Source organism: Neofelis nebulosa, chromosome 7, assembly GCF_028018385.1.
Source record: "Neofelis nebulosa isolate mNeoNeb1 chromosome 7, mNeoNeb1.pri, whole genome shotgun sequence".
NCBI lineage: Eukaryota > Metazoa > Chordata > Mammalia > Carnivora > Felidae > Neofelis > Neofelis nebulosa.
The window spans coordinates 135,877,489-135,899,407 of NC_080788.1; the positions used below are offsets into that span (position 1 = coordinate 135,877,489).

The 21,919-nt window shown below is 39.8% G+C and overlaps 1 protein-coding gene across 3 annotated transcripts in view; it reads right to left on the minus strand.

The window, feature by feature from the left end:
• Positions 1-1,119: 1,119 nt before the first annotated feature.
• Positions 1,120-21,919, minus strand: part of CATSPERB (cation channel sperm associated auxiliary subunit beta) — a 105,840-nt gene continuing 85,040 nt past the window's right edge. For 2 of the 3 annotated variants that reach the window (XM_058740040.1, XM_058740041.1), the window contains 7 exons: positions 19,801-19,998; positions 18,848-18,958; positions 14,952-15,062; positions 13,490-13,625; positions 11,868-11,968; positions 11,110-11,184; positions 1,120-1,532 (listed from right to left, as the gene is read on the minus strand). In XM_058740040.1, the coding sequence (XP_058596023.1) occupies positions 1,329-1,532; positions 11,110-11,184; positions 11,868-11,968; positions 13,490-13,625; positions 14,952-15,062; positions 18,848-18,958; positions 19,801-19,998 (936 nt within the window). In that variant the 3' untranslated portion in view covers positions 1,120-1,328. The remainder of the gene's footprint in view (positions 1,533-11,109; positions 11,185-11,867; positions 11,969-13,489; positions 13,626-14,951; positions 15,063-18,847; positions 18,959-19,800; positions 19,999-21,919) is intronic. The other variant, XM_058740042.1, reaches the window with a different exon arrangement.

Genomic DNA, 21,919 nt, shown 5'->3' on the forward strand with positions numbered 1-21,919 from the left:
TGAGTATTAAGACTACTTCCTTTTTACAGGTGAAGAAACTCAGACACAAGGAAGTAACTTGCCCAGGTCACAAATCCAGGAAGTGGCAATCCTGGATGCCTGGCTCCTGAGTCTGATCCTTGGAGCCACTTTGCTCACTGCCACCTCAAGAGACCTTTCCCGATATACAGGCACGGCCACAGTTTATAGCTCTCAGAGCTGGGCTCTCCTGAACCAGATGTTTACCTTTTCCTTACGTTGTCAGAGCAGTGTGCTGCCTCTCCTGAGCTTTTCCAAGAGAGTGTAGCCTGATCTCAGAATGTATTGGCCATCTTCTGACTATTTGGGAGCAGGTGCTCTGAGAGAGCACGCAGAGGTACATCTCTTGGATATCTGCACGTGGGTTTGTAAACCAATACCTTGCACACACAGTGTTCTTCCAACACCCCCATAATGAGGGTCACATCTCCCTCTTTTTAGGTACTACCGTCTGGTTTTGAAGTTGCTTCAAATGGCTTCATCTTTAATTCCTAGGAGGTTCTGACAGTACACCTGCAGATGGGTCTCCTCCGCACCTGCCTTTCCCTGGCAGGACTGCGTTCTGCTTATACTCTTTTGTGAACAGAGCAAGGTACAGGCGTTCTGATTCCACAGAATGGGCTCAGGTCAGTAAAAGCTAAAACATACGGAAAACTCATCCCACACAGAGATGGTTGTCATTTTACAGTTTTCTAAAAACCTCAAGGAAAATCTTCTATGTAAGGGTTAACATAAGAAATTTGGGGGGGGGGCACCTGGGTGGCTCAATCGGTTGAGTGTCCGACTTTGGCTCAGGTCATGATCTCATGGTCTGTGAGTTCGAGCCCCACGTCAGGCTCTGTGCTGACAGATCAGAGCCTGGAGCCTACTTCGGATTCTGTGTTTCCCTCTCTTTCTGCCCCTACCCCACTAGTGCTCTGTCTGTCTCTGTCTCTTAAAAAATGAATAAACGCTAAAAAATAAAAAAAGAAATTTTCTGTATATGTAGGGGCACCTGGCTGGCTCAGGCAGAAGAGCATGTGACTCTTGATCTTGGGGTTGTGAGCTTGAGCCTTACATTGTGTGTAAGGATTAAATTAAATAAATAAATAAATAAATAAATAAATAAGTAATTTTTCATGTATTTAAAATAGGAACACAGAATGGTAAACACACTGACAAATAGCAATTTGAGTTATAATGAGTTGAATGGTAATAGCATTTTATCTCATTTTTATATTCACATTTAAACATATTGTTCTAGGAATTGTCTAATAAAAACAGGAAATAAAGAGAGAATTGTGATTATTGTTTGTTCACTATTCAGATTTTCATCTATAAGGCAGCTGATTGATGCTGAGATTTGATAAGTTCACTTTGTTTGTTGTCATAAAGTTTTGGAACATATCACCTGGGTGGATGTTACGTATTTGAAGCATAAATGTTATAAAAATCAATGCCCCCAGCACTACAGCTGTGGCCACAGCAATAAGTGTGTGTCCCGGAAATGGCAATGGTACTTCATCAACATAAATCTGCAATGGAAAAAGCAAAGTCCGTTAGCTTTCTGAATCTAGTCATTAGAAACACTGAACTTTATATGATTTCCCCAACAGCAGAGGTATTATTAACCAATTTAGCAAGCTTCTGCTCAGCTACATGCAGATATTTGGCATCCACAAAGCCCAGAGACAGTCACTTGACAATCTGGCAAGAAATGATTTGCACACAATACAGGATAAGAATTTTATTTACCATCCTATACCTTTATCATTGGTCTTTAATGGCGGCGGTAGGCAGGATACGGCGGGGAAAGGTTCTGTGTTCAGTTATAGAGGAATGGACAGCGTGCTTTGGGAAAACAGGTAGGGAATGACTAACTGCCTAGGGTGACTAGGGATGGAGCTTCCTGAGCTGGATCTTGAAGAATAATTGGGTCCACAGAAGAGGAGAAGAAGAATGGGCATTCCCAAGAGGGGGAATCAGTATGTGCTCTTTCAAGCCATCATCTCTTTAGAAAATCCTCTAGGTGTTAATATAGGGAAACTTCTGTATATTCAAAATGCTGGGGCGCCTGGGTGGCTCAGTCGGTTAAGCGGCTGACTTCGGCTCAGGTCATGATCTCGTGGTCCGTGAGTTTGAGCCCCGCGTCGGGCTCTGTGCTGACTGACCGCTCAGAGCCTGGAGCCTGTTTCAGATTCTGTGTCTCCCTCTCTCTGACCCTCCCCCGTTCATGCTCTGTCTCTCTCTGTCTCAAAAATAAATAAACATTAAAAAAAAATTAAAAACAAAAAAAACAAAAAAAAACCCCAAAAAAACCCAAAATGCTTCCTACACCTGAATGGATAACTAATAAAAATAAGTTCCTAGAAGAGAGACAGGATTGTTAACAGAGAGACACAGAGGCATCTTCTCTGGGACTTGAGTCAAGAATGGGCACCGTTTATGTTAAATGTAGAAGTGGGGACAGAGAGCGAGGTGGTTTGAGCCCGGTGACTTGGGTTTTGTCTGTGAGGCAGGAAGCAAGATCATATTTTGAGGTAAAGAAGGGATGAGTGGAAGTAAGACAGTGGCAAATGTGGGAAAATGCCAAGGATAAGAAAAAGGATCAATATGCTGTTTTAGGATATAGCTCAAATTAAAGTTACTACCACCCTCCCTCCTAGTGACCTAAGGAGGTATGCCTTTCCTCAGAAACAGCCCTCGTATGCCATCAATTCTTTTACAATTTCTCTCAGCTTCACTTATTCCATTCCTTTTTTTTTTTTTAATGTTTTATTTATTTTTGAGACAGGGAGAGACAGAGCATGAACAGGGGAGGGTCAGAGAGAGGGAGACACAGAATCTGAAACAGGCTCCAGGCTCTGAGCTGTCAGCACAGAGCCCGACATGGGGCTCGAACTCACAGACCTCGAGATTATGACCCGAGCCGAAGTCGGCTGCCGAACCGACTGAGCCACCCAGGCGCCCTTCTTATTTATTTATTTATTTATTTATTTATTTATTTATTTTCCACTTATTCCATTCCATTTTCAAGCCTGCTATTGTGAGCTCTATCGACTCACCTTGTACAAACCAACCACTTAGCCTCCTTTCCACCCTGTCAATCCAGGTTGACATAATAACATTGCCAGATTCATCTGGGTAGGACACCAATCTGTCCATAAAACACTTATTTTTTTTAAGTGAAGTTGCTTTATTTGCAACCAAAAGAATTTTGACCATAGGGAACTGTTACTGGAAGTGGGATGTTGTAAGCTGCAGAATTTAAAAGGTGGACCCGGCTGAGTGGTGTGGAGAGCAGCGAGAAACCATTCTTTCCCATCCGGGCAGATACTTATCCTTGCAATAATGGATCAGCTGGCCTAACCATCTCCTGTTGTACTTTAGAGCCAATGGTATGTGTTCAGTTGGTACTGGAATTATTGGGAATTTGGTAGAAAATGTTAGATGCTGAATGGATATTCTACTTGTGGTCTTCCAAACGGTACTGTAAGAAAACAAAAATCTTCCTTTTAGGGGCACCTGGGTGGCTCAGTTGGTTGAGCGTCCGACTTCAGCTCAGGTCATGATCTCGCGGTTGACAAGTTTGAGCCCCGCGTTGGGCTCTGTGCTGATGGCCCCGAGCTGGAGCCTGCCTCGGATTCTGTGTCTCCCTCTCTCTCTGCCCCTCCCCTGCTCATGCTCGGTCTCTCTCTGTCTCAAAAATAAATAAACATTAAAAAAAAATTAAAAACCAAAATCTTCCTTTTAAGCTGGACCATCAGAAGAGTTTGGATAATTAGCTTTGTTAAGAAAGATCTAATCTGGGGTGCCTGCGTGCCTCGGTTGGGCGTCTGACTCTTGATTTTGGTTCAGATTGTCATGTCATGGTTCATGGGATAGAGCCCTGGGTTGGGCTCTGTGCTGACAGCATGGAGCCTGCTTGGGATTCTCCCTCTCCCTCTCTCTCTCTCTCTGCTGCTACACAGCTCATGGTCTCGTGTGCTTTCTCTCTCATGGAATAAACTTAGAAAAAAAAGAACCCTCAATTTTCCATTCAAAAAAAAAAAAGAGAGATCTAATATGTTTGTGGCCAATGAGAGAGGCAGTTTATACGCTACCTGTAATTGCAAAAGTGAATTTTCTTTTCTATGCAGAAGTTAGAGCCAGAGGATACAAGTTACTATAATCATAGTCCGTTTGGGGTTTGTTTCCATCTTTCTGTTCTGCTTCCTCGGTGTTGGGTATCTCCCCTCTCAGTCCCCACAGCCCTCATGGGTGACAGCAGCAGCTCCTGGGGCTACAAGTTTTTTGTTCAATATCATCAAGAAAGAGCAAATACATGTCCCAGCGCTTGGAACAAAAATCCTGTGATTCACTCTGACTGGGCTGCTGTAAACCTTGATTCACTCTGACTCTGACTGGGCTCCTATAGACCTTGTGTCCATCCCCAAACACCTTTCTTCGAAAATGTTTAATATCTTCTTATTGCTAATAGGAATGTTCTAAAGCTCTCTTTACAACATTTGAGGTCTCCCACAATTTGACCCTAACCTACCCATGTTCTTATACATAACCTTGAGGTCCATCCAAATGTCTATAAGCTACTCAAGAGGTAAGTTTTATACGTTCCCTTATCTGTCTTTGAGGCTGCTGTTCCCTCTACCCAGAATCCCTTCCTTACCCATTTTTACCTAAAATAAAATTTGAGTCACCTCGCCAGACACTATAAAAGTTTCACTGTTCAGTTAAGCCATCCATTATTTTTTGAGACTAGGCACCTGTATCACCTCTGAATTCTGTATTCTCCAGCAAAACCGCCTCCTCTAAAGTTCTTGAAAACAGTTTTTCCTCAAATGTTTCCCTTCCAATCTTCTTTGACTATCCAAATATTCCACACCATGTCTCAAAAAAGGTTAAGCCCCAGAATCATAAAGGAGTATATTCTGGACACAATGTCTCTTTACTGCAAAAATACTTCAATTTGCACTTCTTAAACACAAAGAATTCACTTAAATGGCCACATTGTAATTACCGAAATCAAGGAATTAACACTGAGACAATGCTGTTATCTAATCTACAGATGTTCAGATTTTTTCAGTTCTCCCAATAATGTCCTTTATGGTGCACAAAAATCCGTTGCTTTGGGATACTTGAAAAGCAGGTTTCAACAGTCCCAAGAAATTTTACGCTTTTTTTCTATTTCTTAATGATTCTCTTTCTTTATTTTATTTTGAGAGGGAGAGGGAGAAAGAGAGAGAGAACACAAGCAGGGGAGGGGCAGAGGGAAAGAGACAGAATCCTAAGCAGGCTCTACACTCACGACAGAGCCTGATACAGGGCTCAATGCCACAACCCTACGATCATGACCTGAGCCCAAATCAAGAATCAGACACTTAAGCAACAGAGCCACCAAGGTGCCCTGATTCTTTTTATTAACTATGCAATCATTTCCTCTGTTTCTTAAAAAAAATTTTTTTTTAATGTTTATTTTTTGAGTGAGAAAGAGAGAGAGACAGAGTGTGAGTGGGGGGGAGGCAGAGAGAGAGGGAGACAGAATCTGAAGCAGGCTCCAGGCTCCAAGCTGTCAGCACAGAACCCAATGTGGGCCTCGAACCCACAAACCGTGAGATCGTGACCTGAGCTGAAGTTGGACACTTAACTGAGACACCCAGGCACCCCCCTCTTTTCTTTCATTCATTTTTTTTTTGGTCCCTCTTTCATTCCTGAAGCTTTGTTTCCTTCTGTTGACATTCCTTTCCAGCCTGAAGAACTTCTTTATACATTTTTTTTTTTTTTAAAAGAGAGTTTCTGCTGACAGTGGCTTATCCTAATTTTCCTTCATCTGGGAATGCTTTTGTATTTCTTTCATTCCTGAAGGACTAGATATAGAATTCTGGATTGGCCCCCCTTGCTTCCCAAACTACCCCTGTCCCCCGTACGTTAAAGATGTTGGACAACTTTCTTCTAGCTTCTAAGGTTTCCGAGAAAAAAATCAGCAGTAATTCAAATTATTGTCCACTTACATGTTTTCTGTTTGTTTGTTTGTTTGTTTTTTTGGTTGCTTTCAAGATTTTTTTTCTTTGTCTTTGATTTTTGGTAGTTTGATTATGATGTGTTTAGACAGGATCTCTTTTGGTCTGGATTCATTAAGCTTCTTGAATATATAAATTTATGTCTCCACCAAATTTGGGACATTTTCAGACTTTATTTCTCTTCATTCTCCTCCTCCTCCTCCTCCTCCTCCACCTCCCCCCTTCTCCCCTCCCCCCGCTTCTCCTCTTTCTTCTTTTCCTGCATCAATCCCTTTTTCCCATCCTTCACTGACTCTGGTGACATAAAGGTCACACTTTTTGATGTCATCACATAGGTTCCCGAGGCCATTCTTTTTTTTTTTTTTTTTAAAGACACATTTATTCAGCATCATGATCAGACTATTACATTTAGCAATCAACAGCATGGGTGCAAAAAAAAAAAATCGACATAAAAACCCTTTGTTGGGATGCTTTACACTTTCCACAGAACCGAAAATAAAAGAACCTGTGATATAATTAATCACAAACACAGGCCTCAAGTTTTTGGCCCATACACATGAGTATGGTCTAAAACAGGTCTTCTCTGTAGCAGCTAGGCCCTGCCATACTGTGCGTGGCTGAGCGCACAAATCTGTCAACACCTAAGTTGTCATCCCACCAAAACCACCTCCACGACCGCCACCAAAGTTTCCGGAACCACTTGGATCTCTTTGGCCGGATGAAGCGCTCGCTGTCTGTTGCTCAGATAGGGCTCTCCTTACTTTGCACTCACAACATGGTATTTTTGAATGACGATCTGGTCTACAGAGTCATGGTCATCAAACGGGACAAAAGGAAAGCCTCTCTTTTTGCCACTGCCTCGGTCCATCATGATTTCAATCACTTCCATTTTCCCATACTGTTCGAAGGAATCTCTTAGATGATGTTCTTCAGTGTCTTCTTCAAGGCCACCGACAAATCTTTTTGACAGGTAAGTGGGCACCAGGTCTTTGAGAATCTTCCCTGGAGGCCGCCCTCTTGGTTCCACAACACTTCCGCCCCTCTTGTGTGGCCCTGCATTCATGGCTGCATCCACGACTTCCACAGTGGCTCATGTGACAAACCCAAAGCCTCTGGAGCACTTGGTGTTGGGAGCTCTCATCCCTACAGAGTCTGTGAGCATTCCCCATTGCTCAAAATGGCTCTTCAGACTCTCATCGGTTGTTTCAAAGCTCAAAGCTCCGATGAAAAGCTTCCACAGCTGCTCAGGCTTTTTGGGAGACTCTAACTTAGACATGATGGCGGTGGGAGGGAGACTTTCACGATGCTTCCTCAGTGGCGTTCATGGGCAGAAAGGAGGCCATTCTTTGTGAAGTCTTTTTTCTTCAGGGTGGATTTCTACTGATTTATTTTCAAATTCACTGATTTTTTTTTCTCTGCCATATTTGTTCTGCTACTGAGTCTATCAAGTGATTTTTAAGTTTTAAATACTGTATTTTTCAGTTCTAAAATTTCCATGTGGTTCTTTTTTACAGCTTCCATTTCTCTACTGAGAATTTCTTCCATTCCCTTTTCAGCCATTTCAAGTGTTTACCTTTACCCCATGGGAGCTGGTTATCATGGCTGGTTTAAAACACCTGTCTGGGGGCGCCTGGGTAGCTCAGTCAGTTAAGCATCTGACTCTTGGTGTTGGCTCAGATCGTGATCTCACAGTTCATGGGTTTGAGCCCCACGTCAGGCTCTATGCTGACAGCATGGAGATTGCTTTGGATTCTCCCTCTCCCTCTCTCTCTGCCCCTCCCTCTCTCCCTCTCTCTCTCAAAAATAAATAAATAAACTTAAAAAAATAATAACGTGTATTTTATTTTGCTGTCCAGTGCTGATTGTCTTTTGAGGATTATATTTTCTTAGTTATTGGCATAGTGAGTAATTTTAGATTTTATCCTGGACATTTAAGATATTTATGTTGTGGGAGACAACTGGGTGGCTTGGTCGCTTAAGCAGCTGACTTCAGCTCAGGTCATGGTCTCATGGTTTGTGGGTTTGAGCCCCACGTCGGGCTCTGTGCTAACAGCTCAGAGCTTGGAGCCTACTTCAGATTCTGTGTTTTTCTCTCTTTCTGCCCCTCCCCTGTTTGTGCTCTGTCTGTCTCTCTCTCTCAAAATAAATATTAAAAACATATAGTTATGTTGTGAGACTCTGAGTCCTGTTAAAAATTCTTTGGAAAGTGTTTTTCTAAGTTCATTTATTTATTTTGAGAGACAGAGACAGCGTGAACAGGGGAGGGGCAGAGAAAGAGGGAGAGAGAGAATCTTAAGCAGCCTCTGCACTGTCAACACAGAGTCTGATGCGGGGCTTGAACTCACAAGTGAGATCATGACCTGAGCCAAAATCAAGAGTCAGCCGTTTAACCAACTGAGCCACCCAGGTGCCCCTGTTGGGTGTTTTGTTTGTTTTAGTATTTGGACACACTGGTCGAGTTCAGACCCCAGGTTCTGCTTTACTTTCTGTGGTGGCTCCATTGTCAGTTTAGTTCTCAAAACCTTTGCTATGCTAGTATGTGTTCCTGGTTTCTATGTTGCTCAGGGGTTACTCTAGAACTTAGGTGGTGTGTATATTGCATTTTTATTTTGAAGCCTTTGCTATGCTTCTATTTTTTTGTTTTGAATTACTGTACTTTTGCCAATTTTATTTTATTTGAGTTCTTAAGGTTTTATTTAAATTATAGTCAGTTAACATACATCTGCAGCAGTGTGGACTCATTACTGGGGCTAGCCTTAGGGCAGGGTCAGGATAGAAAAAGGAGAGGGAAAACTATAGAAAGCTTATGAAGGTCATTGAAGAAGATATAAAGAAATGGAAAGACATTTCCTGCTCATGGATTGGAAGAATAAATATTGTCAAAATGTCAATACTACCCAAAGCTATCTACACATTCAATGCAATCCCAATCAAAATTGCACCAACATTCTTCTCGAAACTAGAACAAGCAATCCTAAAATTCATATGGAACCACAAAAGGCCCCGAATAGCCAAAGTAATTTTGGAGAAGAAGACCAAAGCAGGAGGCATCACAATCCCAGACTTTAGCCTCTACTACAAAGCTGTCATCATCAAGACAGCATGGTATTGGCACAAAAACAGACACATAGACCAATGGAATAGAATAGAAACCCCAGAACTAGACCCACAAACGTATGGCCAACTCATCTTTGACAAGGCAGGAAAGAACATCCAATGGAAAAAAGACAGTCTCTTTAACAAATGGTGCTGGGAGAACTGGACAGCAACATGCAGAAGGTTGAAACTAGACCACTTTTTCACACCATTCACAAAAATAAACTCAAAATGGATAAAGGACCTGAATGTGAGACAGGAAACCATCAAAACCCTAGAGGAGAAAGCAGGAAAAGACCTCTCTGACCTCAGCCGTAGCAATCTCTTACTCGACACATCCCCAAAGGCAAGGGAATTAAAAGCAAAAATGAATTACTGGGACCTTATGAAGACAAAAAGCTTCTGCACAGCAAAGGAAACAACCAACAAAACTAAAAGGCAACCAACGGAATGGGAAAAGATATTTGCAAATGACATATCGGACAAAGGGCTAGTATCCAAAATCTATAAAGAGCTCACCAAACTCCACACCCGAAAAACAAATAACCCAGTGAAGAAATGGGCAGAAAACATGAATAGACACTTCTCTAAAGAAGACATCCGGATGGCCAACGGGCACATAAAAAGATGCTCAATGTCGCTCCTTATCAGGGAAATACAAATCAAAACCACACTCAGATATCACCTCACGCCAGTCAGAGTGGCCAAGATGAACAAATCAGGAGACTATAGATGCTGGAGAGGATGTGGAGAAAAGGGAACCCTCTTGCACTGACGGTGGGAATGCAAATTGGTGCAGCCACTCTGGAAAGCAGTGTGGAGGTTCCTCAGAAAATTAAAAATAGACCTACCCTATGACCCAGCAATAGCACTGCTAGGAATTTACCCAAGGGATACAGGAGTACTGATGCATAGGGGCACTTGTACCCCAATGTTTATAGCAGCACTCTCAACAATAGCCAAATTATGGAAACAGCCTAAATGTCCATCAACTGATGAATGGATAAAGAAATTGTGGTTTATATACACAATGGAGTACTATGTGGCAATGAGAAAGAACGAAATATGGCCCTTTGTAGCAACGTGGATGGAACTGGAGAGTGTGATGCTAAGTGAAATAAGCCATACAGAGAAAGACAGATACCATATGTTTTCACTCTTATGTGGATCCTGAGAATCTTAACAAAAACCCATGGGGGAGGGGACGGAAAAAAAAAAAAAGAGGTTAGAGTGGGAGAGAGCCAAAGCATAAGAGACTCTTAAAAACTGAGAACAAATTGAGGGTTGATGGGGGGTGGGAGGGAGGGGAGGGTGGGTGATGGGTATTGAGGAAGGCACCTTTTGGGATGAGCACTGGGTGTTGTATGGAAACCAATTTGACAATAAATTTCATATATTGAAAAAAAAAAGGAGAGGAATGGGGAAAGAGGTAGAGAGAGAGAGAGAGAGAGAGAGAGAGAGAGAGATTTTATTTTTGATAATGTGGTATCACTATTCGATAATGAATGAGTCATTAATCAATTAACTCAAATTCTCATTCCCTGCCCCCTAAGGGGCACTGATTTTGGTTCCAAATACTTTTGGATCCTGACAGCTTTAGGCTATTAAGACTATCATCACAACAATGATAATCAAAGGGAAGATCATAATGGAAACTTGAGTGTTATAGACCTGTGTTCCTCTGGGGAGATGCCCTGAGAGGAAGTGCGGTAAAAGTCTGAAAACTGAGTTAAATATGGAAGATGGAGAGAGAATAAAAAAAAATACAAGCACTTATTAAAATTTTCCCAGCATTGCTGGGTCCTATACCTGTCACGCACTCTGCCTTCACCATTACTGACAATGTCATCCCCATTCTTTAGGATCTCTTGTCTCCAAGCCTTGTGTATCACACAAATTATGCTGTTTGTTTTTTTTCTCTTTAGTGTCTCTTGCACTGACATTTGTCATGTTACTTCCCCAGCCATCATCCCATCAGTACCTTGTGCATTTACTATACCTGAAATTCTTCAACTAAGTTGCAAAAAGTGACGCCCGGAACAACAGACACTCTGAAGTGAAAAAGTTCAGAGCCCTGTGGAAAAAACACACCTGGTCATTAGCAGCATGGACACGTATATTCCTTCAAGCTAAAATACACACCGTGGCCACTTTCCCTACAGATGATGGATAGAAAAATCCGATCCCCTTCCTAAGGCTCTTGCACATCTACTTCATGTATCAAAATTAGAACGGAGGGAGAAGGACAAATAGGTGATACTTCTTTTTAGAATGAAGAAACAGAGACACAAAACCTAACATGGACTTGACGAGTAATTTGGGCTAGTCATCATATTCATGGTTTTGATATGTTCACTAATTGTTACTGACTTTTATAATTACCTAGATTATATCAATTTCATGTGTTCTTATGGGCGGCTATGAAGACGTACCTGTATACATCCAAAAGTACACACAAGAAAACTCATTTACCTCCTAAATTTTGGAAATAACGTTTCTGCTCTACCTTGAAAAATAACCTATTAGTTTTGCCTATCAGCTCAAAAACTAGTAAAGTGTTCAATTTTACTTTCAGATACCTTTTGAAATACCGATGTCAAGAGAAATGGAGGAAAAATAAACACTTTTCCATGTATCTTAAAGATACAGTTTCTGCTACTGATGGACAGCTATACTTTAAAACGTAAACCAATCTTAGTTTAGACACATGTTCTTTGTGAACTCAAAACAGGAAAAACAAAAATGCTGTCAACTCACCTTTATACTTAAGTTGAGGCCTAAAGGATTATACACTGGAGCATCAAGACGTGGTTCTAAGTAATCTTTCAATTTTTTTACATTCTCTGGTACACTGTGTTCTAAAAGTACATGAGGTATATTTTAAGCACATTATGCTGTTTTCACATTTTGCATAAAATTTACTACATACATCAAGGTACAATGAAGGAATTTACTCCATAACATGGCTAAGTTATCCCAGACTTTCAGTTCTGTTTGACTTTATAGAAAATGTACTTAGGGAAATGAGGCCAACAATGCATCTTCTCAAGGACATTGTCAAGAAGGACAAGCCCTTTGACCACTTCATTCAGGCTGCCCTTTTCTTCCAACCCCATGCTTATGACAAGTTCTAACCTGTACATACTTTATATCTTTGGCAATGAGATAATGCAACCTTAGTGGTTGGTAAATGATTTTCGATAAGGTGGCAGAAAACTTTCACAATAGGATCACTTAAATCTTTTCTAAAAGAAACGATCAGGTGTTCTTGCTTTTCTTGTAATTCTTTCTAAAACCAGATATATGGTGTGGGGATTAGAAATTGCAGTGGTATAATGGTACATGGGATCTAAGGGAGGAGAAAGCTTTGATAGCAGCATTTGCCAATTTCCATGGTATAAATAGCCTCACCACGGCTAATCTCTCTACTAATGGCTTAACAACCAGTACACAAAACGCTTGAATATTTAACAATTGATACTCAAAAGCTGGCAACATTAGGCTCCAGCATACCACAGAAAATGGGGATGTTAGTAAAGTGAAATAGTAGTTTTCTTTGCTAGATTTTTCATTTCAAGAATGCATATACTGGGCAGAGTAAGACTCACAGAACACCCAGTGTCTGGATATTTGGTAACATTAATAACTGATCAAAATTTCATTTAATTCTATCTATCAATCTATTTGTCTGTCTACTTACTGATCGAGTGGGAGATTACCTCAAAGTATTTATAAACAAAATGTGCAGGAAAAAGTTGTATATTCGAGGTAACATTGAATTGTGGTAAATTTAATTTTAATTTAATTTTATTTTTTTACAATTTTACTTTCAAGTAATCTCTACACCCAACATGGGGCTCAAACTTACAACCCTGAGATCAAGAGTTGCGTGCCCTACTGACTAAGCCAGCCAGGTGCCCCTGATTTTTCTTGTTTAAAAAAATTTCTGCATCTCTTAAATTATTTTACCATAGAATTTTGAAAAAACTTTGCTCATATTAGAGAGTAGATTCTATAGGCTATCTGGCCACACCTTTTAGAACCTTCTCTGTAACACGAAACCATTCGAAAGAGACACTAGACCAACGTGTAGCACAAATTCAATCAATCGTTTTTGCTACTCATCTACAAAATGGCTTTCAAATGTTTTACAGTTCAAATTCTTCAAAAATACTGTTATGCCACGAAATCCAGGGCACCGAAAGTAATAATGAAATACGTGGGAGACAAGGAGGACAGTAAACCGCAAGTTGCCAACGGACTCAAATTCTTTTCCAAAGAACTATTGGTTGTTGTAAACTGGTTTTATAAGCCGCTTACCTAGGTAATAACAACATTACTTATAAGACAAAATAATTATAGAAGAAAGCAAATCCTACTTAGTTTCCAATTTTCCCTCCTGTTCACTTCAGTCACGGTAACCAGATACGGCATTTCCACTGGGATGTGTCCATCCTCACTGTAAATTTCCAAAGAAATTGGATATTGTGTAACTGGAAACTTAAAACGAGGAACCTAAAATGCAAATTCCGAGAATGAACGTCAATTTGGACAATTCAGAACTAATTTCATTTCCTGGTAAAGAGTGAATAGATACATTCTCCAAGAGCTTGGCCATTCTAAAGGACATGTGCCTCTCAGGGTTTCTGCCTTCTCAGGGCATGAGAAACACGGTATCTTACAGCAGAATTAACGTGAACTCCAAAAGTAATACACAAACATTGTGGTAACAAAATTCATGACTTTCTATTGGTCTTTTTCAGAAATTTTCTATGATGGTATTCAAACCTTTTTGGCTAACCCACATCTCAAACGGCACTGCATGAAGTGACTCTTGGCCACCTCTCTCACACCTCTCTCCCAGCCAGCCATGATCTTTCAGCCACACTCTTTAAGCTCAGGCTCTGGAGTCAGAGCTGAAATCTAACTCTTTCATGTATTAGCAAGGTGATCTTTGGCAAATTACCTGGCTTGTCAGTGCCTTGAATTGGAGATGAATCACGAAGAATGCATAGAGCAGCGTTTGGCAGTCAGCAAATGTTCAAGAGATACATTGTCATTCAGTGAGGGGAGAGTTGCAGGGGTATATATGACACTCCTCACAATTCACTGAATGCTAACTCTACGCCCAACATGGTATTCAGTGATTTTATCTTTATATAAAAGATTTTATAAAAATCAAATCACTTAATATAATGCTATAGATAGATAGAAGACAGAGATGGAGAGTCTATAATGCTATTATATAGTCTTACAAGGCCTTGAAATAGATCTACTTGAAAGCTATACTAAGTGGACATTTAACTCACCTACTGCAAACATCAATATCCATTTGATACACTCTTGGATGTCTTGAGGCTAACAGAATAAAACATTTGACACAGAACCCCTTCTCTTAACCAATATACTATACTGTCTTCTATTTTGTGGCTGCTACCAGACCGAACTCCTTGATTACAAGGACTTGATCTCCCATATTCCCAGCACTGACACTTATGTACACATTTTTTTTTTTTAGTGAATCAATGTTCATCATAATCTAGTGTAGCGTAGGACAGGTCACAAATTGTTTTCATACAGATACGTGCCCGTGTGCATATCTTCATAAGAATCTTGTGAAATGGACGGGGTAGGGTGGGTATTCTTCTATTTTATAGAGTGGTTAATTAACTGGCTTAGGCACATTTAAATCCAGATCTTTCTAGCTCTGTGTCCTATTTAATTCTGTGTCATAATGAGACGTTTCTTTGCCTTAACACTCATGTTTAATCAAACTGCACATTTCAAAATCTTTATTGATATGAAAGTATTTTGTCTTCGGGTAATTAAACATTAGCTTACCTTTTCTCTGCAGTCTGAGAAAGCAACAGCATGTGAAAATTTCTGATCATTTGTGCAATTACACTCTTCCCGAGTAGACGCATTAGCACACTGTTTGAATTTACCAGATTTCTGCAAATAGAATACAGGTTGACTTGCTTTTTTTGTGGCAGGCTTTCTGCCAACTGAGTACATGTTCAATAAATATTTGTTCCCTGAATGCATAAAATCCCTGAGAAGTTAATAGGGCAAAAATATCCATTAATAATGAAGTAAAAGTTGATTCTGTCCACCTTTCTTCAATTCTCTTTTTTATTCACCTCCACTCTAACCTTTACTACTTCCTTCTATCTGCTTACTTTGAGTAATACTATATTATTTTAATTACTTTTTATATAGAGGAAGACAAATCCATTCATTTTCTGTTCTTCAGATTATTTATTATTATTATTTTATTTTTAATGTTTATTTTGGAGAGAGAGAAAGAGAGAGAGAGAGAGAGAGCAAGCATGAGTGAGGAAGGGGCAAAGAGAGAGGGAGACACAGAATCCAAAGCAGGCTCCAGGCTCTGAGCTGACAGCACAGAGCCCGACGCGGGGCTTGAACCCGCGAACGACAAGATCATGACCAGAGCTGCAGTTGGACATTTACCCGACTGAGCCACCCAGGAGCCCCTTCAGATTATTTATTAATACAAATTTTCTTTTCACTATGAACTTTAGAATAAGCCCACCGTGTTCCCTCAAACATACCCTGGTGGGTTTTGATTGTATTTGCACTGAATGCAGTGCAATTACTCTGGAGAGAACTGGGCTTTTTAATGGTGAACCTTCCCATCAAGAACATGAGACTTCTCTCAATTTATTAGGTGTTTTTTATGTGCTTCACCTAAATCATACAATGTTTTTCATACCTGCCTTACACATAATTTTAGATTAAATTCTACATCTTTTATTGTATGCAGATGAAGTGTGGGTTGTTTTTCATTATTACTTCCAATTAATTAGTACAGATATATAGGAACATTACTGATTTTTCTTTGTGATCTGATATCCATTGGACTACATTAGTGATAATTATTATTCATTTTAATAGTTCGTCAGTGGTTTCTTCCATATTTCTAAGTAAGTAATTATATGTGGAAATGGTGAGTTTTGTCTCTTTACAATATTTACACTTTATTTATTTTTTGTTGTGTTGGCTTAGGTTGACCCTACAGAACAAAATAAAATAGAAGCATTGAAGCATTCATGCTTTAATATTGAATTTTAATATGTTTGCTAGGGACTACTCACCGATTTTATTGCATTGGGTGGTATTACTTCTATTTCTGGTTTACATAAACTTATTCAGAAATGAATGTTACATTGTATCAAATATGTTTTATGGCTTCTGTTGAGATTAGTTTTACTTCAATCCATTTATACAGTATGTTATTTTAATGTTTTCCTACGCTCAAACTTGCTCACACTGGAGAAACTCTACAGTCTCCTGATACACTATGGTGTTAGTGTATTCCTGCATTTGACTTGCTTGTAATATTTTACTTAGGGTTTTTCACAAGTCACACTAGACAGATTTAGGGGTGAGTGAATTAAAGATATATGTGTGTCTGCACGTACTATTTTCTTTTTGCATTTTTTTGCATTTCTTTAATTTGAATTAAAGTTATAGAATGCGGACCATATTAAGCCTTTTTGGAATTCATTAAGACTTTATCACAAAATAAGCCATCACTTTGTATGAATGTTCCACGCAGACTGAACGGAATGTGTATTCTCTGTTTTACACAGACACGCTCACTGCGCTCCATGCCTCCCGGTTCTCCTGACTCATGGAGCTCTTTGCCATGACTGCCCTTGTGACAACACCTCCTCTCCTGGGATGCTCTCTGTCTCTCCCTTACCCTCTTGTACACCCTGCCTTGCTCTTCCTTTGTTGGCTTACCCCTACTCCTCTTTCAGTCTGACTCCCTTGGACTAGATTATATGCCCCTGATCCACAGTCATCTTGTGTGTTTTGTGTCTATTTCTACTACTTGGCTGTCTTAAATTTAAGAGTAAGTAAGGATTAACTAGGAGAGGTTTTTTTAATGCAAATTTCAGGACTGCACCCATAGTTTCTGATTCAGTAGCTGCGAGGGACAATTGAGAAAGCTGCACTGCAGAAATATGCCTAGATAATTCTGCTTCAGGTTATGCACGGCCATACGTACAGAAACAGTATTTAATTTGTACAACTTTTTTGTTTAACTCCTATCCTTCCCCATTACAGGAAAGATCTATAAAGGTATCTGTTTATCTTGTTTGTTGCTGTATCCTCAGAGAACATCTGTTTGTACAGTAGCTGATAGCACTAGAAATGTTGAAATTAACATGTGTCGACTGCATAAAAAGTACACTAAAAAATTACTGCCTTAGCTGTAAATTAGATACATTTACTATTCAACTCCCAAGAGAATCTTGAAAATCCAAACAAATTAAGGATTTCCATGTAAGTGTAGTAAAATCATATTTCAGTAGTGGAAGCTTGGTTCTAGTGACACAACAGGGTTTATCTTTGGGGAAAAAAAAGGGGAATCAAAGCAGAACTCAGTTGCCTGGAATGGAGCTTCTTACACCCAAATGCAAGATTCAACCAAAAGTCAACCTCCCCCTGTGTTATGTGTGTAATAATATTTGCACAAATGTGTATTATTAGTTTGTCCAACAGTCTTAAAGCACTCTTTACGTCTGGCACTGTTCTGGGTACTAAAGAGGCAGCAGAGAAGATTTCAAATCAACAGCAACAACCCTGACTTATCCAGCTTATCTTTTTATGAATCATGATAACTAAAACAAATGAGCAAAATCCGTAAAATTATAATAAGTGCAATGAAGAGCAATAAGGGAGAGAAGGGGGACAAGGAGTGGGTAACAGCGGAAGTGGAGCTTCCAATTCTAAATAGAGTGGTCAAGGCAGGCCTCACAATGATGGTGGCATTGAAGCAAAGACCTGAGGACAGTGACAGAGTGTGCCGTGTGCTCTCTGGCAGAAGAGCATTCCAGACAGGAATTTTTTCAGCTGCAAAGGCCCTGAGTTGGAAATATGTCTGGCATATCTGAAGAACCACGTGGAGGCCAGTGTGGCTAGAGCAGATTAACCCTGGGGGAAATCAGGTCAGACTCAATGCCAAGGCCAAATCATGAAGGACCTGATAGACCGCTGTGAGAATTTGGCTTTTACTCCCAATGACATGGGGTGACAAGAGAGAGTTCTGAACAAGAGAAAGAACCATTTTATGTCTTTGTGTACGTGTGCGTGCACATACACAGTGCGTGCGGATATGGAATGGATGTAGATGTCCGTTTGTGCACGTCTACAGGCAGGTAGGTGCGTTGCCCATCACGTACTCTTCCTCGGAACCTATTGGTTTCTCTCTGTTCTTCCCACCGTGTTCAGTCCACACTCCAGAGAGTGTGGTTGTTCTCTAGGAAGAACCTTGGCAGCACTTTAAATGTGCCTGTGTTGGATCAAACAGTCTTCTTTCCTCAAGGACAACCCTTCACTTCACTAAGCTGGACATGAAATGGGCCTGGGGCTCCTTTCCTTTGAGAAAAGACACTCTCACGCCACGTATCCCCTTGGAAATCCAGATGGGAACCAGGGAACAGTCAGGAGAAAGGGGTCCACTTAGACTTCTTGGCTCCAAAACTACCTCTAGAAATAGCAGTGAGAGGAGACGGGGCTAAAGGAGGAGGAAGAGGAAGAGGGCAGGAGTCGTAGTAATAATAACAGCGCTGACATATCAGGGCAGGTGGAACATTGTTTAGAATACACCTTCTCATTTAATCCCTGCAGCTAGGGCCATCTGTAATTTCGCTGAATGAGTTCTCGAATTCAAATAAGTACTGGTTTAAATGTGAAAAATTATTTACCTTTGACTTAGGAAATAGATTTCTCGGTATGGGTTTGCTAGGGTCTGCATGGTAAAAATTATCTGTGAGGGGAATGGCAATCCCCATATTAGATGGAGGCCGGTAGTTGACCTGTAAGTGACCAAGCAAAGAAAACAGGTAATTCATTGTTATTTACTAAGTCTTTAACTTAAAAATCTTGCTTTTCCACAAAAACATTCAAAGCAACTTTTTTTTTTTAATTTTTAGTTCCAGGTATTAGAGTTCATTTCTACTTCCCCTGCACTCCTTACACCTTATTCTTCTGGAATTTCGACAACCTCAACCCATGGTAATAGAACTGTTTGCAACTTGTAAATAAGCGAAAAAAATGTTAGTAGATAAAATAGCTACCATGAAGCAAATGCAATAAAGTTTCAACACTTTATAAAAAGCCTTAGTGATGTCTTTAGTAAATAAACCTGCAAGTTTGGTTATTTGCTTTTTTGTCACAGAGAAAATTAAAAGTAATAGTTAGCAAAGAATAATAATTATATATATATATATTATATATATATATAATATATATATATAATATATATATGTATATTTTTTAAGGTGTCACAGATACTGACAAGGCACAAATTAAAACTGTAACTACATCACAATGGAACCAGTAAACTATCAGCCCGGGACAGGTCAACATAATGACAAATCACTGTATATTACAAAACCCCCGAGATTATGCCACCATAATATAGCATAAAGTGATTTTTAAAATGGTGGCACTGAGTTACCAAGAAAAATCATTATTTCAGGAAGTTCTTATATTTTAGAAATAAATAATAATCACATCCTCAAAATGACAAGAAGTTTGAAAAATAACCAGTGTTTTGAGTATCTTAGGAAAGAAACGTTCAGACACGATGGCCAGCCAATCACACAAAAGTAGTATGTCATGGGCACCCTTACGACAATGTGCTTGGGTTTCTTACCGGCAAAGTTTTGATCATATTGAACCCCTGACTGTCTTTGTGAATGCCACTAGTCCAGTCTTCCAGTGGGATAGGTTTACTCGGAATATGATGCATGGATTTGAGATAACTACAGCTGTTTTTCAATGTTGGCACGACTGTTGTGACAAAGCACTCAGTAGATGCTCCCCAGACAACTAATGCCAATGAGGTTGAACCCTGGAAATATCCAAGTAAATGAAGATTACTTAAAGTAACTGTTACAGGCTCAAGTGTGTTCACTCAAAATTTGTATGTTGAAGCCCTAACTCCCAGTGTCTCAGAACGTGGCTGTTATTTAGAGACAGGGCCTTCACAGAGAGGATTAAGTTAAACTGAGATCATCAGGGTGCACCCTAATTTGATATAATGGTTGTCTTTATAACAAGAGGAAATTTGAACACAGACACACGCAGAGGTGAGACAGCGTAAAGACGCGAGGAAAAGACGGCCATCTACAAGCCAGGGCGTGAGGCCTCAGAAGAAACCAACCCTGCTGACATCTTGATCTGGGAATTCCAGCCCCCACACCCGTGAGAAAATGAATTTCTGTGGTTTAAGACTCCTAGTCTGTGGTATTTTGTTATGACAACCCAAGTAAACTAACACAGTGACCAATGAAAGAATATACAAAGAGAGGGGCGCCTGGGTGGTCAGTCCGTTCAATGTCCGACTGGGGCTCGGGTCATGATCTCACTGTTTGTGAATTTGAGCCTCGCATTGGGCTCTGTGTGGACAGCTCAGAGCCTGGAGCCTGTTTCAGATTCTGTGTCTCCATCTCTTTCTCTCTCTGCCCCTCCCTGCTCATGGTCTCTCTCTCAAAAATAATAAACATTAAAAAAATTTAAGAATATCTGAAAAGAAATGAGTGAAAATAGAAATAGAGAGATATGTTTGACCATAAAGATTGTTTGAGGATAACAGAAAACACTTTCTTTTCCAGGAAGAAGTACATTGCAATCTAACAGCTGTGGGCAACACTGGAAATGAGAAAGCTTATGAAATAAACTCCATTATTACACCCTACTCAGACTGATGATGCTTCCCCCCCTTCACTCATGAACATCTGGAGATTTGCTTGGATGATGTGAATAAAATAACTTCCACTGGTATTCATTTTGAAAAGAAGATATACATGTAGCAATTGCTGTAGCTCACAAAGATATGTTTTTAGTAGGAATTTATGCACAATATGTGTGTTTGAACACATTTTGTTGAATATTCAACAAAATTAGCTATATTCCGCTTGAAATTTTAAAGTCTTTTTGGAATTTTAAAAATCTAGAAATACTAATAACTGTAGTGATGTTGTAGACTGTGCCTCTGTCCCTGTACTCTGTACCCATTAAACACGATGTATTTTTAAAAAGTTTTACCAAAATACATTGGACCAGAATCTAAACACGGTTTGTTCTACCATTAAAGAGAATATGGTTAGGGTTGGGAGACATGCAAGTTAAATAAGAGACAAGGAAGCAAACAAAAAAAATCCAAAATGTTGGACATTCTATAACACAACTGACCTGATTTCTACGATTCAATGACAAGGGAAGAAAATGGACTGGTACCTACCTTCAAACAAAAGACACTTCAGAGAAAAATAATCACGTGCTGTGTGAATCTTGTTTGGATCCAAATGCAAACAAAACAATTCTAAAAATATTTTTAAGAAAATTGGGGAAATTTGATTATGGACTAGGTTTTATAGGATGCCAAAAAATTGTTTAAAAAGTTTTAGGAAAAACAATGGCATGATAAGAGTTATGTGAGAGATAGTCACATATTTTTTATACACGTGTGTTGAATCATGTAAGAAGTGAAATGGCATGATGTTTGCTTTCATTCTGAAATATCTCAGACGATAAACCAAAAACCAAAGAGCGGGGGGAAGGGGTGATGATGAAACAAAAGTAGCAATGTCTCGACTACTGTTTGAGTATTAAGTACATGGAAATTCTACTTGTTTCTGCATCCAAAAGTCTTCATGATAAAAACAACTTTGAAATATGTAGAAAAATATTTAGTAACTCAAAAGGATTAAACCATATAGTTAAATGGAAGGGGCAAGATGTTCAAAGTGTATGTACAAAGCTCTCCCAGT